The sequence below is a fragment of the Astatotilapia calliptera genome, chromosome 16, assembly GCF_964374335.1.
Source record: "Astatotilapia calliptera chromosome 16, fAstCal68.1, whole genome shotgun sequence".
NCBI lineage: Eukaryota > Metazoa > Chordata > Actinopteri > Cichliformes > Cichlidae > Astatotilapia > Astatotilapia calliptera.
Genome location: NC_137437.1, coordinates 15,752,389 through 15,766,414, shown reverse-complemented (window position 1 = coordinate 15,766,414; position 14,026 = coordinate 15,752,389). Strand labels below are relative to the sequence as shown.

At 39.1% G+C, this 14,026-nt stretch overlaps 2 protein-coding genes across 4 annotated transcripts in view; one reads left to right on the top strand and one right to left on the bottom strand.

The window, feature by feature from the left end:
* The window catches only part of tmtops2b (teleost multiple tissue opsin 2b), a 28,011-nt gene extending 22,463 nt beyond the window's left edge, over nucleotides 1-5,548 (top strand). Inside the window, exon 4 of the mRNA XM_026144074.2 lies at nucleotides 5,201-5,548. Coding sequence (XP_025999859.1) covers nucleotides 5,201-5,416 — 216 coding nt within the window. The 3' untranslated portion in view covers nucleotides 5,417-5,548. The remainder of the gene's footprint in view (nucleotides 1-5,200) is intronic.
* st6gal2a (ST6 beta-galactosamide alpha-2,6-sialyltranferase 2a) overlaps nucleotides 2,643-14,026 on the bottom strand; it is a 42,454-nt gene continuing 31,070 nt past the window's right edge. For all 3 annotated transcript variants that reach the window (XM_026144070.2, XM_026144069.2, XM_026144071.2), the window contains 4 exons: nucleotides 12,589-12,686; nucleotides 11,984-12,085; nucleotides 8,545-8,719; nucleotides 2,643-3,170 (listed from right to left, as the gene is read on the bottom strand). In XM_026144070.2, coding sequence (XP_025999855.2) covers nucleotides 2,923-3,170; nucleotides 8,545-8,719; nucleotides 11,984-12,085; nucleotides 12,589-12,686 — 623 coding nt within the window. In that variant the 3' untranslated portion in view covers nucleotides 2,643-2,922. The remainder of the gene's footprint in view (nucleotides 3,171-8,544; nucleotides 8,720-11,983; nucleotides 12,086-12,588; nucleotides 12,687-14,026) is intronic.

Below are 14,026 nucleotides of genomic sequence, written 5' to 3'. Positions count from 1 at the left end.
GCACATTTTATCGTTTATCGCAATTCTAAGACGTACAGCAGAGCGAAAAAACCTGCATTGTTTAAAATGAATCATAAGTCCTTTATTAAGCATCTAAACTACCTCCTCTATACATTAAAATCTCTGTTACAGTCAAGATTGGGTGTACTGCAGAGTACAAAGTTATGCGTTACTGCAATCGCATTACATTTGTCACTATTGCTGTAATGTTTGGCATTACTGAGCTAATTCAGTAATAACATTACAAATAAAACAACAAGTTGTTAATCACATTACAAACGTTCTTCATTTTTTTGAGCAAATAGGGGGAAAAACCCAACAAAAATGACAAAAATGCCTTTTCACGTGTGCTCATGTGTGGGAACAAAAACGGCAGAGTGTAGAGGTGTGGGCAGATTTCCCAAATTATTGCACAAAGGGACATGGATGTGATGGTGAAGGGCAAACTGTGGCCAGGCTAGAGACCGATATCCACTGCTGCAAACACGGAATCAAACCCCAACAAGCACCTGCAAAGGCAAACATGCTAACACAAAGATAACAGTGAACGGTGCTTCCAGAGTGTAAACGGCGACCTGGACGGAGCAACTAAGACTCGATTTCTAGCAGGCACAGATGAACACACTCGTAGCATCGCACAAAGAAATGTTGCTTGTTTCTACAGAACAATCACTGGCGCCTCATTTATTTGTGCTCGGTTGATATTCACCAACTCTGTCAGCTTCGGAGCTCTAAGAGAAAGATCACGTCCTCCATATAGTAATCACGTGTAGTTGTTAGGTATGTGGGCGTAAGATTTTATGTTACATTGTTAACTAGAAATTAGGGGGATATTGTGCATCAACTCAAAATTAAAGTGGGAGATTTGAAAAAAATAAAATACATAACATTTTTGCAAAATGATCCAAATATTTGTCATACACCTGCTACAGCTACTAATTTAATTAATTGAAAAGTCAAATGACTTGTCTGGACAAAAAGCAAGTACTTATGGGGGTTTGGAAAAGAAATGTGTCCACAGCAAAACTTCAAAATATTTTTATAAAACTTCAACTGAGTCAGCTACACGAGTGCAAGAAAAAGCTCTTGTGAGAATGAGCAAATTCTTGATTTTTTGATTTCCCTTTATGTGAAGCAGTACGTTTGTCATCCATGTAATTTACTGAATTGCCATCTGATTATTAAATCTGGTAAACATAAATGCATAATATCAAAATTTACAGTACATAAATACTTTAATTTAAAAAAAAAACACCAGTGGTAGTAACTGGTCTTAAACATGGTTAAAATAAGGATCCATGTTCATGTCTTTAGCTGTCTAAGTCGTAAATGTTTTTTTCAGGAGGGGGTTAAAAAAAGCTTATGTCCTTTGGTAAATACTGACAAATTCCAGATATTATCCAGCTCCTGTTAACACCAGCTATTATCTAAATGATACTATGCTCTAGTGTTTCTACTGAAGAGCGACATCATTCTATTTAAAGCAACATTCCTATTGTGTTTTCATATCTTTCAACAAACCACAACGAATGGCACAAGATCAATCTGTTACAAAGAAAAAAAGATGCTCTCATTCCCACAGACCGAATACCTCGAGCTCGCTGAAGACACGGCACTCTGTAAACATAAAATCCCCCCTACCTTGGAGACAAAGTAAATCCGAGGTTAGTACAGGTCCAAATTCCTTTTTCATAATTGTCTCTACTCTGAGCTGCGGGTAGGCACAGACTAATACCAGAGGATTCAGAAAATATGAGACATTTATAGTTGTAGGGAATGCACTTCATGCTGTTACGCAATAAAGAAATAACCCCACAGAGATGAGCTCCAGCAAGGGTTTGGCCACAACACGCAGTGTTAAAATTACATTCAATAGAGAGTGAACTGACCGTCACAAACAGGGGCTGGTGATTGCTGAGGCAGAGCGGAGGATCCCCTGATGTTCATCACTTCGGAAAGTCTACTGCTCCACACATCGAACTGATTGGTACTGCAGTCCTGCTAGAGTGTGTACTGCATGTGTCTGAACAGTCACAAGGCAACCCGAGGAAAGTGTTCAGCTGACTGCTAGGCACAGGGTCACGGCTGTTCTGAGTACCTGTTTGTTCTGTTTTGGCCCCGTTTACTCTGATTTAAGTACACAAATGCCCCCCCCCCCAAACAAAACGTGACAAACTGGTGGTTATCAGTCAGCGTGCACAGAACAATAATTCAGTAATAAGCTCAGTAGTATGAAATCAACCCCTCATTATGATGATTTTGCAGGAATATGTACAGTAACGTGACAGCTTTGACAGCTCCTCTCATCTTTCTTTTAGTTTGCATTCTTCTGCATGTACTTTTGTGTCGAGTTTGTGTACCTATGACATTCAACATGGATGATTTGTTTATTCACAACCCTTTGGACCAGTATATATATATATATATAAAAAAAATAATTATACAATTCGCCGTTATAAAGAGTGACAGTTCCTTAAAGTGGAAAACCATCCATAGTACTGAGAAACACAGATTTTACATCACTGGAAACACACCCAGTTATTAAAAACTCACTTGCCTACCTAAAACAAGATCAGTTGCTACCCTAGTCAGCTCCACAGCTAACGTGGCTCAGCTAAAGCAGAGAGAAATTTGATATTATATTTTATTTTTTTCAGCTCCACCCTGGAGACTCTAATTTCCAGCCTCTGGTCAAGTATACCATCGTAATAAAGACAAGGTCTTTCAGAAACCTCTATGTTTATCCGTCCCTGGAGGGCTATGGCTTATGCTCTTCACGGGTTTTATTTGAAACTTGCAAGCTTCAACCTCCTTGTCCATAGGGGCATTATTGCACCTCTCCCATGGTCAGCCTGAAAAGGCCAGAAGTGTGTGCGTGTTCGTGTGTGTGACGTCCGGGCTCATGAGGCCAGGCTTCATATATCAGATGTCACAGTTCACGGTGCTGAAGCCTGGAAGAGTGACGCGTCCTTTCCTCTCGAGGTCACTCACGGGGCCCATGTTGATTCGCTGGATCAGGCTTTTCTCATAGAGGAGAGGATGGTAGGCACCCAGTGTGCACGCAGCGTCATAGTAGGTCTCGTGGTAGTGGCACAGGTCCGTCTGCCTCATGGAGGGAATGTACTCGTACACGTGCACCTGCTCGCACAGCGCCATCATCAGGAGGATACCTGCAATGTCAGCATACAGGAGAAAATAAATATTTTCACACAACACTTGCCAACTAAATTAGAGTTCAACTTTTTAGCCAAACATTTGAGGTCCAAACATTACAAAATTATTAGAACATAAAAACAACACATATACTTATAAAATACAACGCTAAAACCTTCTGTTCCTGTCTTTTATTCTCTCTTTTTTTTCAAGGCAATAGTCCCCCAGGACCACTGTCAAAACACACATTCACACCTGGAAGCAATCTGGTAAAACCAAAATCTAAACTTATGGCCAAAGAGAAGTTAATGACATCCATTTTATTTTATCTGCTCCGGGGATCAAAGTAGAGACGTTACAAACCCGTCGTGACATTCACAAAACGGGAACTCTTAAAGCCGGGAGATAAGGTAAATCCTTTCAGTTTTCGTAAAGGTCGCTATCAGCGTGGGCCGATAATAAATACACGGCCTGGTGGGAAACATCTGATTATCAAAGGTGTGCGAGCCTTTCGGGCATTCGATACGTCTTCGGAAAAGGAATTTAGCACAAACTTGACAAATTTCTATTAGATCTGAAAATGTGCAAAGAGACTAAATGTGAAGCTCAACTGTGCTGAAAGAGGGGAGGAGAAAACTATAACACTGTGAATAATATATGAAGATTTCGACTTTGCCTGCTTCAGCAAGTTCTGGATTTTTCTGTGAAATGCAACTAAAACAAAAAACAGTGACCTCACACATATATTTTAACAAGGACTCTTCAGTCAGAGAGAATAATTATCCCTTCCACAGTAATTATATTTGTTGGTATGGCTGATGATATGTTCTGAGACCTCTCCACTCCCCCATTGTGCAAAACCTGAAGTGGGGAGAGCTGCAGCAAGACCTCCAACAGTAAGGTACCAACAGATGAGCTGCCACCATGACTGAGGGCTAAGTTTGACTCCGTGGTCTGTGGCATTATTAGAATTCTATATTCCCCCTAACAACTGTATTCCACTAATATGAAGGCAAAGCTGAAAAACACGAGTTACTGATGACAGATTTGTAATTTGGATGGATGAGTCACTTCCACAAGATCCTAAGGATGTCATAAGACCCTAACAAGTTCTGTGCTATAGACCTCCAAAGAAATGAAGCGCCAAGTGCTGGAGGTAACCTGCTTTACCACGACAACAGATCCTTTTCTTTTCCCAAGCATCACTTCGTTTTCAATTTGGGAACATTAAAGGAATTATTTACAGTTAGATTACACATAGAGTTTATGTAAAGGCATATTTGTGCAGCAAAAAAAGAAGGAGAATGCTTGGAGAAAATTTGGCAACATCATAAATGAGTTCTCAATCATACTGAAGTTCTCCTTCTAGTGGCTCTCTGGTATAGTGTTTTAGAAAAAGTCCAAAGGGGGTTACAACTAGTGTACTCCTGCTGTCAGTCCCCAGCCTGGATAAATAAGGCGGTTGTTGTCAGGAAGAGTATGAAAGGATATAAAATCTTTGCCAAATCAAAATATGCAGATCCAGTCGCCATGGAGATTCTTTGGGAAATAAGAGAGCAGCTAAAAGTGCCTTCTTCTATTTGCAGTTTTGCTTCTGGTGTTGGCTAAAAAATATTTGCGGTTTCCAAAAAGCAAACCAACAGTTTCGGTGAGTCTGAACACACCATTAGGCCATTTTCATTTGCATATGCACTCCAGTCTTGAAAGGTTCAAGACCTTAAAACAATGGAGAACACAGATATCTAACAGACTGAGAGCAAACGCTGAATGCTCTTTAACCTGAAACTGACCCAGAGTGCAAAGCAGAAAAAAGTCCGATGTTCGATTTCACCCCTGACAGAATACTGTGGCCAATAAATTTACAGCCACCAAGTGAACTTTTGTATACACTACCCTGCATACTTATCCAGACAGCACCATTTCCCTATGCAAATAATTTTTTCTTTACTATATGTTGAGAAATGCTTCAGTTCAGTTTACTGTTTGTAAAACACCTTCACCTGCTTGTGAGTGTGCAGTGATTCCACTATTTTCCTCTCCCTCTCAGTTTTACAGGTGTTTCCTGATTCTGTTTCACTGCGATCGCTGGTCATCGGAGAAAGGCGACACCTCGATGCCGTCCAAGACTACGGTAATCCACCTTAACCGGCGCGTCTACAGCAACACGGTGGCCTGCACCGCCCAGATCTCCACCGAAGCTCTCAACCAGTGCTACAGCACCGCAGACACCAAGCACACAAACCCTCCAGAGGTCACCCCCTGAACATGAGCATTAATCAGACAGGAATCACCGCCATCACAATGAAGCACGAATAACCCAGAATGTGAACTCCGGTGGACTGTGGACAAGAGCTTTCAGAAAGTAGATGTGCTTTTTCGTGTTATGTGTAAACTTGTATTTGTAGACCATAAATGTGCCCTTTTAAACCTTTTTTTCTTTTACTATACATAACACAAAAGTGCTAAACGACCACAGAAATGCATGTAACGTATGCAAATGCACACATACATGTACACCCATGTGTGATGCAACCAGACATGTTGGTATCAATCAGTTTTATCATCCACCACGCACCTTCTCCTGTTCAGTACATGCAAAAAAAAAAAGGTAAGAACTTCATTCAAACTTATTTCTACGTTTTTGCGTCTATTAAAAATATGTATTTTTTAATAAAGGGCACCGTCACTGTGGTGGGTTCAAGGTTTTAGTCTGTTTCCGAACTGATGTGTATGCATTACATTCATTTCAGTATATATTATATATATTTCAGTATATTACATATTCTTAGTTTTCATCCTACAGTTTAAAAAGGCCAAATTTATTTTTTGAACTACAGGATCTTTTTTTAAATTTACATTTTAAACAAAGAGTTAAAAAAAAACCAGTAAAACAGCGCCTGTTCCTTGCTGCTTTTCAGTCGCTGTGTCACTGTAAATGGGGAGGTCACTGCGCAGACTTGTGATTTGATCAGCAAGGATCATTTAAAGCATCATTTAACTCTGCTTTTCCTCTTTCCCTCCTGCTGCTTTGGCTTTAAATGTTGAAGAATTCGAAAGGTTAAGCCCCCAGAACCTTTATCATGCGTGTACTTCAGTTTTGTTCTGCATGGAGGCGTTTATTTGAATTGTGTTCGTTTTTGTGTTTGTGCTGTGCTTTCTTTGGTTATGATTTAGTTGGTCTTACAAAGTTGTTTCTTTGCAGGAGTTTTTGCAGGTATGATTTCATCTTCTTTCCGGAATAAAAGGGCCAGTGTTTCAAAATGATTATCCAGTACGGCCAGCCACAGAAAAAGGATTCCAGTCTGATGACTGATGGACATTACGGGCATATCTGGGAAACACAATGCACAAATTTAGGGAAACTGATTACATTTAGCTGGCCTTACTTAAATGACAACTGCAAGACATAAAGCAGATATCAGTATTTTACTGCTTTTGTAGATCTAGAACTATAATGGACCAGGACCTGCTCAAGATTAAGGGAGTTATAAGTGAGGTCAGAGTGCTCAGACCTCAACCCACTGACATAGAGTTGCAGAAAATATTGATGAGTCATTTTCCTCCTCACTTTTGTGCGGTGCCATTCAGGACCTTCAGAAAATGTGTGATTGAGGTTGGTGCTTCTTCAAGAGGCTGCAAGCAAAAAAATAAGCCACAACAAAAGCTTTGCTTACTCTTTCCAGTCTGCGATGCAGCTGACTGCTCAGTGTATTCAATAAAAACAAGAAAAGCACTGTGTTATTAGTTAAGTCAAATTGTGTTTGTAATTGTGACTCGGATGAAATTAATTTTAAGAGTAGTCTGTTCAGAAATGCTGGGTATTACAAATAACATTATCGTCACCAGTTTAATTGTATTTTATTGCTGGATTCAAATGATTTAATAAAAATGTCTGCTGCTGAAAAAGGAACGTATCATATATCGTAAATTAGGTTGGAGGATGGTGTGACATTGTGAATATTATAAAAAGCAAAAGGAACCTTTTCTTGTATTTCCTAAATGAAAGAGGTGCAAATGAGGACAAAACAGAAAATAATACGTTTTTCTTAATCACTTTTGACAAAACGCCAATGTCTAAAACCAAAAAGAATGGAAACACATCCTGTAACAGCAACAGATGGGTGACGGCTTTTCATTTTCCCCTGAAGGTCAAAATCTCAGCTGAGTGGAAAACAGTCTAATTTAAAGTAACATGACAAATATAAACAACAGAGTCCTCCAAGGAACATTGTGACATTTTAAATACAGGCAGTCATGCCTAACACTTCAGCAGGGTTTTGTTTCTCCAGTGTAAAGCTCTTTTGCCTTCCATTTAAGCTGTGTAATCAGCGACTGATTCACAGATTATCAAGTGCAGTCACAATGAAAACCAGCTGTAACGTGGGTCGCCCGATGCACGGCAAACCAAAGCGCAGATTCCTGGGTTGTGATGCAGCAGAGCTGCTGGATTAAGCTAAAAGAAAAGTGTAATTAGATTAAAGAGTGACCAGTTTCTCCTCTGCGCTCATGTGCAACCCTCTGCAGTCCGCTGAATTTGAATTGACTTATTTTTTTTAATATGCTGTTTAGATATTTTATAGCTGATGCTTTATTTATGCTTTTGCAAGTTTTTCCCTTTGTACACCAAATATCTGCTCACTAGCGTGAATGCTACTTAGATTTCGTGTTCTTGTGGAGTCTTTGTTGCTTTCCTGTTTCAAAAAATGTGGGTTTTTTTTCTCTAGCAGAATCTTTTCAGACGAATCTGGAAAATGCCAGTTTGACAAGCATAATATAGTATGTTTCCCACTAAGGTGATTCTCAAAGAGCTTTTAGCTGAAAAATAGCCATATCTCAGCATGGTGTGCGGTGTTTCCTTGAGATATTTGAGGAAACTTGATAGGTGGAGGACAAAACAAGAATTGGCAGGCCTAAAAAAATACAACATCCAAAAAAGAGCTTTGAAAATCTTTCAAGAAGCCTGGACAACAATTCAATGAAGACTACTTAAAGAAATTTCAGGAAAGTTTTCCCTAGCAAGTTCAGGATGTGTGCAGCTTTTCAAGAATAAGACAACCGAACCAATTTCCCGTTTTCCTAGCATCATGTATAAGAATGCACAGTGCAACAGGACAGGAAGGTGAAGTGCATATCTTCATTCCTGTCTGTTTAAATATATTGGTTTCGAGTGTGTTGGTATTTTGCATAATCCTGCCACTTGCTGATGGTGTCACTGTGCATTCAGTGACACCATCAGCAAACAAGCGTGCGTGTGTTTGTGTGCATATATATCTGCTATAGGAGCGGGCAACAATCTGCAAAGATAACAACAAAGAAGCAGCTGAAGGGACAGACGTGCATCACATGTGCAACCACTGCACGCATGCAAGACATGCGTGAGTGTGCACTCACCTATGAAGCCAGATGATGGGGGGTTGGGTTGGATGTCCTCCTCTGTGTTGCCCTGAATCACGTCCCAGAGCTGCCACACATAGCTAGGGTGAAGGATGTAGAAGGGCTGGTCAGGATGCAGCTTGCGGTGCTCCATGTATGGACCGAACAGGTTGTAGTCCGGACTAGTGTACCACTGACGAGAGATAACACAGCAGACAGATTTAATCTCAAATCATGAGTCAGATAAGAATAAGACAACGTGATTTTTTTTCCAATAATTAAAAATGTTTCTGATATTTAGAGGATTTTCTACTATTCAAAACAATGAAGACTGCAGTCAATACAAAAATAGCAACAGTAGTATCGCTCACTGGGTTGAGCAGGTGGCCCAAATGCCATAAGGCTATTGCAGAGGCCTGAGTTTGAATAGACTCATGGCTGTGTGTTTCCTGTCTTCTTTCCACCACCCTATCTCAAAGGCTAAAAAAGCCCCCCTTAAGCAAAAGATAAGAAGGAAAAGATGTTTAAAGATAGAGTGCAGCCCTTTGCAAACATCTGTCAGTCTCTAACGTTTGGACAAAAACTCCTCTGAATGGATGCTGAAGTTTAGTCAAATGTATCTTCAGACTGCGAACATTGCAAAAAAAACACAAAACGCCCATACAGATAAACGTCCGTCACTGCTGTTTTATGCTGTATCATGTTGAGTGGCTCTGGAATACATTTGAATTGTATTTATGCTTTCTTTCACAGTTTAGATGATTATGTTTTATTCATGTGAGGTTTGTGTTGTTACCCAGGGACATAAATAATGTATGGCTTACAGGGTATGCATTTAACAAAATAGAACTAAAGCATATTAAATGTAATTTCCTGAAATAACATCATAGCGGAGGAACAAATCGATGTAGCTGCACTAAATGCTCAGACAGGAAGTGTGTGCATGTGCAGAACAAATCCTGGTTTAGGTGAGGACCTTTTGCAGATATAAGCCTAGTGCATACTGATAATTTCCCACCAACAAGTCAGCCTCTCAACAGAAAAGTCAGTGAGCTGCTGTCTTATAGTAGCGTGGCTGTTATGCTAAAAACTTTAGAGTCATTGAAACTATGTAAGAGACTATTTCCGGTCAGGAAATTGAAGGGCTCTGGAGTCAATCAGGTGGTTTGACTGAAATTTTAAGCTGTCAAAACATCCCAGAAAATGTTAAGTGTCTTAGACGAACGGTGCAGCACAGCTGTGTAGAGAACAATACTGTGATTGAAGACAGCAAGTGCACTGTAGGGATACATCACAGTTGGACAAATGAAATCATAAGAAAACTGATGTAATCGGTGTGCCAAGTACTCATAATGGATTCGTGGGAGTGTGCATGTCCATTTTCATCAGTTGTACCATCTCCAGTTTGACCGCAGAAATAAAGGAGAGCATGAAATCATTGTTCATAATTTGTAGTTTATCATTAAAAGCCAAATTAAATAACAGTTGTTCCACTAATTCATGAGAGCTGAATATTATGAATTAATGGCTTTTAATGTAAATCTTTGTAAGGGCTTTGAAATAAAGACCCGACTACTGGGAATGTATATTTTGAGAAACTATATAACACACAATGCAAGTTACTGCATCCATGCATTGGATAATAATTAGTAACTGCACTTATAATATGTATGTGTGTATATATATATATATATATATATATATATATATATATATATATATATATATATATATATATATATATATATATATATATATATATGCATGCTGTTTTTTGGTATAATATCAGGGGAGCCTCCAGATTTTTTTCATAGGGGTGGCCATATGGGGGCCACTAAAATATCGGGGTGGCACACCAAAAACAGAATGTCCAGGTTTATTATGCTCTTGTGAACTGCAGGTTAGTTGAAAAATAAGGGGGAAAGGAGAAAGAAAATAATTATATGCCTAGTTAATTTCCTGCTATATCACTGAAAATATATATCACCACTAGCACCCCTAATGAACTCACTGTAACATTCACAAAACCAGATGTAATCCATCTGGGCAAGGCTTGACATGTTGTGTGTTCTTCTGCATACCTTGATTATAAACAGTCTCTATTTGAAGGCATTTTCACCCAGAGAACTGCCAAACTGGATATTTGCTCTTTTCCTGACCATTCTCTGCAAACCCTAGAGATGGTTGTTGGTTGTGTCGGAAATCCCAGTAGCTCAGCAATTTCTGAAATAGTCAGACCAGACCATCTGCCACCAACAACCACATATTCAAAACCCCAGCTTTCTTCTTCATTTTTACACTATGTTTGAACTTCAAGTAGGTCGTGTTGATCATGTCTACATGCATAAATGCACTGACCTGCTGCCATGTGATTGGCTGGTTAGATATTTGCATTAACAAGCAGTTTACTTATATCTAAGTTAAATAAAGTTAAGAAATGTAACACATTTAATCATTTGGCGAGTGTCATGGGATACAAAGTAAAAATAAACTGAACAAACTTATATACGAGAAGGAAAGCTACATGACAGACACACTGCGAGGTGCTAAAAGCTACAAGAAACTGGACAACAGCAACAACACCTTCCAGTATTTCCAAAGGTTAACTACTGACAATGAGCGAGGATAGAATTGAAAACACGGATGTAGAGACAAAGGTCAAGTGTCAGTGGAGCATCGTGTTCTTTATTAAAACCCCATCAGTCCACATCCAGTAATCCTGTTCTTTACCGTGCTGTCTACTGGCTATGTGAGCAGTTGGGTGAGCAGTATGGCAAATACTGTAGCTATATAACAATGCACTGCACGCACGCTTGAACTCTATTTGCATGGATAGTAATAAACTAACAAATCAGCCATTTTTTAAATCTTTACTTAATCTGATATATTCTGACGTAAGGACCTAATCTAGCAGCACAACACTGATTAAAAGGATTAAAGGTTAATGCAGGAATATAAATGATCTTGTTTGTTTTGGTGATGTCCTTCAGAAAATTAATTAAAGCGTTAAAAAAAATAAATAATAATAATAATAATGATGATGAAAAAAAGAAATTTCATGTAATTCACCAGATAAATGAAATCACTGAAAGCAGAGGCTGCATGCAAATATAATTTAACCTCAAACAATCAGGCCATTCACCGAATAACAATTAACGGGAAGCATGGAGAGGAGGATAAGGGGAAAGGAGCCTCGGAATAAAATCTTGTTTTGGACACATTTGCTAACATGAACCAAACCTTTTAAAGGGCAGGTGGAAGTCAGAGATAGACGAGATGACATCATGGCAACAAGCTTCTTTTCCTACATGTGTTTGTGGCTACATACACAACAATAACTGTGTTTACTTTCCTAAGACGACCCGCTTTAATATTCCTATACTCCTTTTCTCTCGGTTCACTGCGACCTTAGTGTGAAAATGATCTGCTGAAACTACTAAAGTGAAAACACATATACCTTGTGTAAGTTGACAGCATAAGGTGCGGGGTCCCAGGCCACCAGAGTTATATTCTTGTAGATAGAGCTCGTATTGAACCGATGCCTAGGATTTGCCAAAATCTGTAACACAGCACATGAAATGTAAGTCTTACTTTCAAATGTAAAGCACAATCATTCAGATGCATGGTCACTATTTTGCCAAAATACAAATAAAAACACAGAGAGAACCTCTTTATGTGCCTACTATAAATTAGACTAGGAGGCAGATACCAACATAAAGCCTGTCCAGTAAATATGATTACACAAATATGTTTTTTTGGCCAGGCAAAGCAAACGTTTAAACATCTCCAGACAGACTACACAAAACAAAGACTAAAGAAGCTGTTGGTGTTTTTTTTCCAAAGAACTAATCTATCTGCTAATGACAGTTCATACCATTGAGTTCAGATTATTTAAGTACAATGAACTCATCGTCATTTGGATGAAACACTTGACCATTTATACACTTCTAAAGGCATTACTTTGCTACATAAATAGTGAGTTGAAAATATAAATGACTGTATTTTTTTTAAATCTGTTTCTTTTAAGGATTCACTGTCATTTAAGGCCTCATCCTAACTCACCTGCGAGTTGATGATGCGGATAGTGGTTTTGTTTCCCACGTCTCTCTCGTAGCCTTCTGTAGGTGCAGCATTGAAACGTAAAACTGCATCATGAGCGTCTGAAAGGGAAACCATGGAGTCTTTCAAAGCAAGGTAACAAACTGGCCTTGAGTTGCATCTGTTATCATGGAAATATACAGACAATTTCCCTCCATAAAAAGTCTTCTTCATAGCGATATAAAAAAAAACTTAAAGGGTGAAGCCAGGCTTTGAAGATGTACAAACAAATATCAGATGTCTCTTCCAAATGTTACCAGCTCATGTTTTCAAGGTCTTAAAGCAATTACCATCATCTTTCAGAATTTCTACTTAGTCCAAATTTATTTAGAGGAGAAAACACAGGCAAACATCTCAATAACCAAGCACCTCAACCAAAGTCAGTGACGACACACTGACTACAGGGATGAAAATCACACTTGCACTAATTGTTGACAACAATATCCGACAGGCTCGGGGATGTAACCGGTGGTTGGCTCAGGTAAACAAAGAGCCATGGCTCACATAAGGAGTTTACTGGGTTTTTTTGTTCACATGTCCTTCACGGTCCTCAACAACTTGAAATCCTCACCTTGATGGATGGCTGCTGTAACAATTACAAATTAATTCCTGCCTGTCTGCTGATCGATCTGTCAGTTTCAGGCGTCCTCCTCCTGCATTGAACTAACACCAAAATGGATGATCCCTCAGCTTGTGATCTGATACCCCTTCATCACTGCCACCAGCAGGTTTACAACTCAGAGCAGCTTCACAACAGCAAACAAGGCCCTAATAAAACACAGTAAACATGTCCATTCTCTACAGAGCTCAAGCAGAAGGATGGCTTTAAAGAAGAGTCCTTCAAGCAGCGATCAGCCTCTGTCTTGATGGAGGCCAAACGCCTATTTAACATCTTCAGAAGAAAGAAAGGATAAAAAAAAAGGATTATTTAGTAAAGGCGTAGCACATAATAATAAAATTAATGAGAGCAGAACTGAGTCTAACTGAGTGGTGCGGCCCAGTTTCTCATGGGGTTCCTGGAAAAAATTCATTGCTCACTCCTGACTCACTCAGAATTCTTAGAAAAAATCTTCTTCTTCTGAGAAAAAAGTCAGAATTCTGAGATTAAAGTACTAGTAGTACTGTAGTAGTAGAAGAAAAAGAAGTTTTTTGCCATAACTATTCACTAAAGTAAAATGGAGTTACATGAATAACTGCTTATTATTTTGTCTCTTGTTACTATCATGGCCAATATCCCCCTTACACAAACAGGGACAGGTATATATGACTTGGTTCAAGTTTAAAAAACTGTCTGTATTATTCTGGAAAAACAAGTTCAGGAAAAACGCCTTGCATTTCAGTAACATATTTAATACTGCCATTGGACGGTACCAATCCAGACTTCCCCAAAAGTTGATTCTGT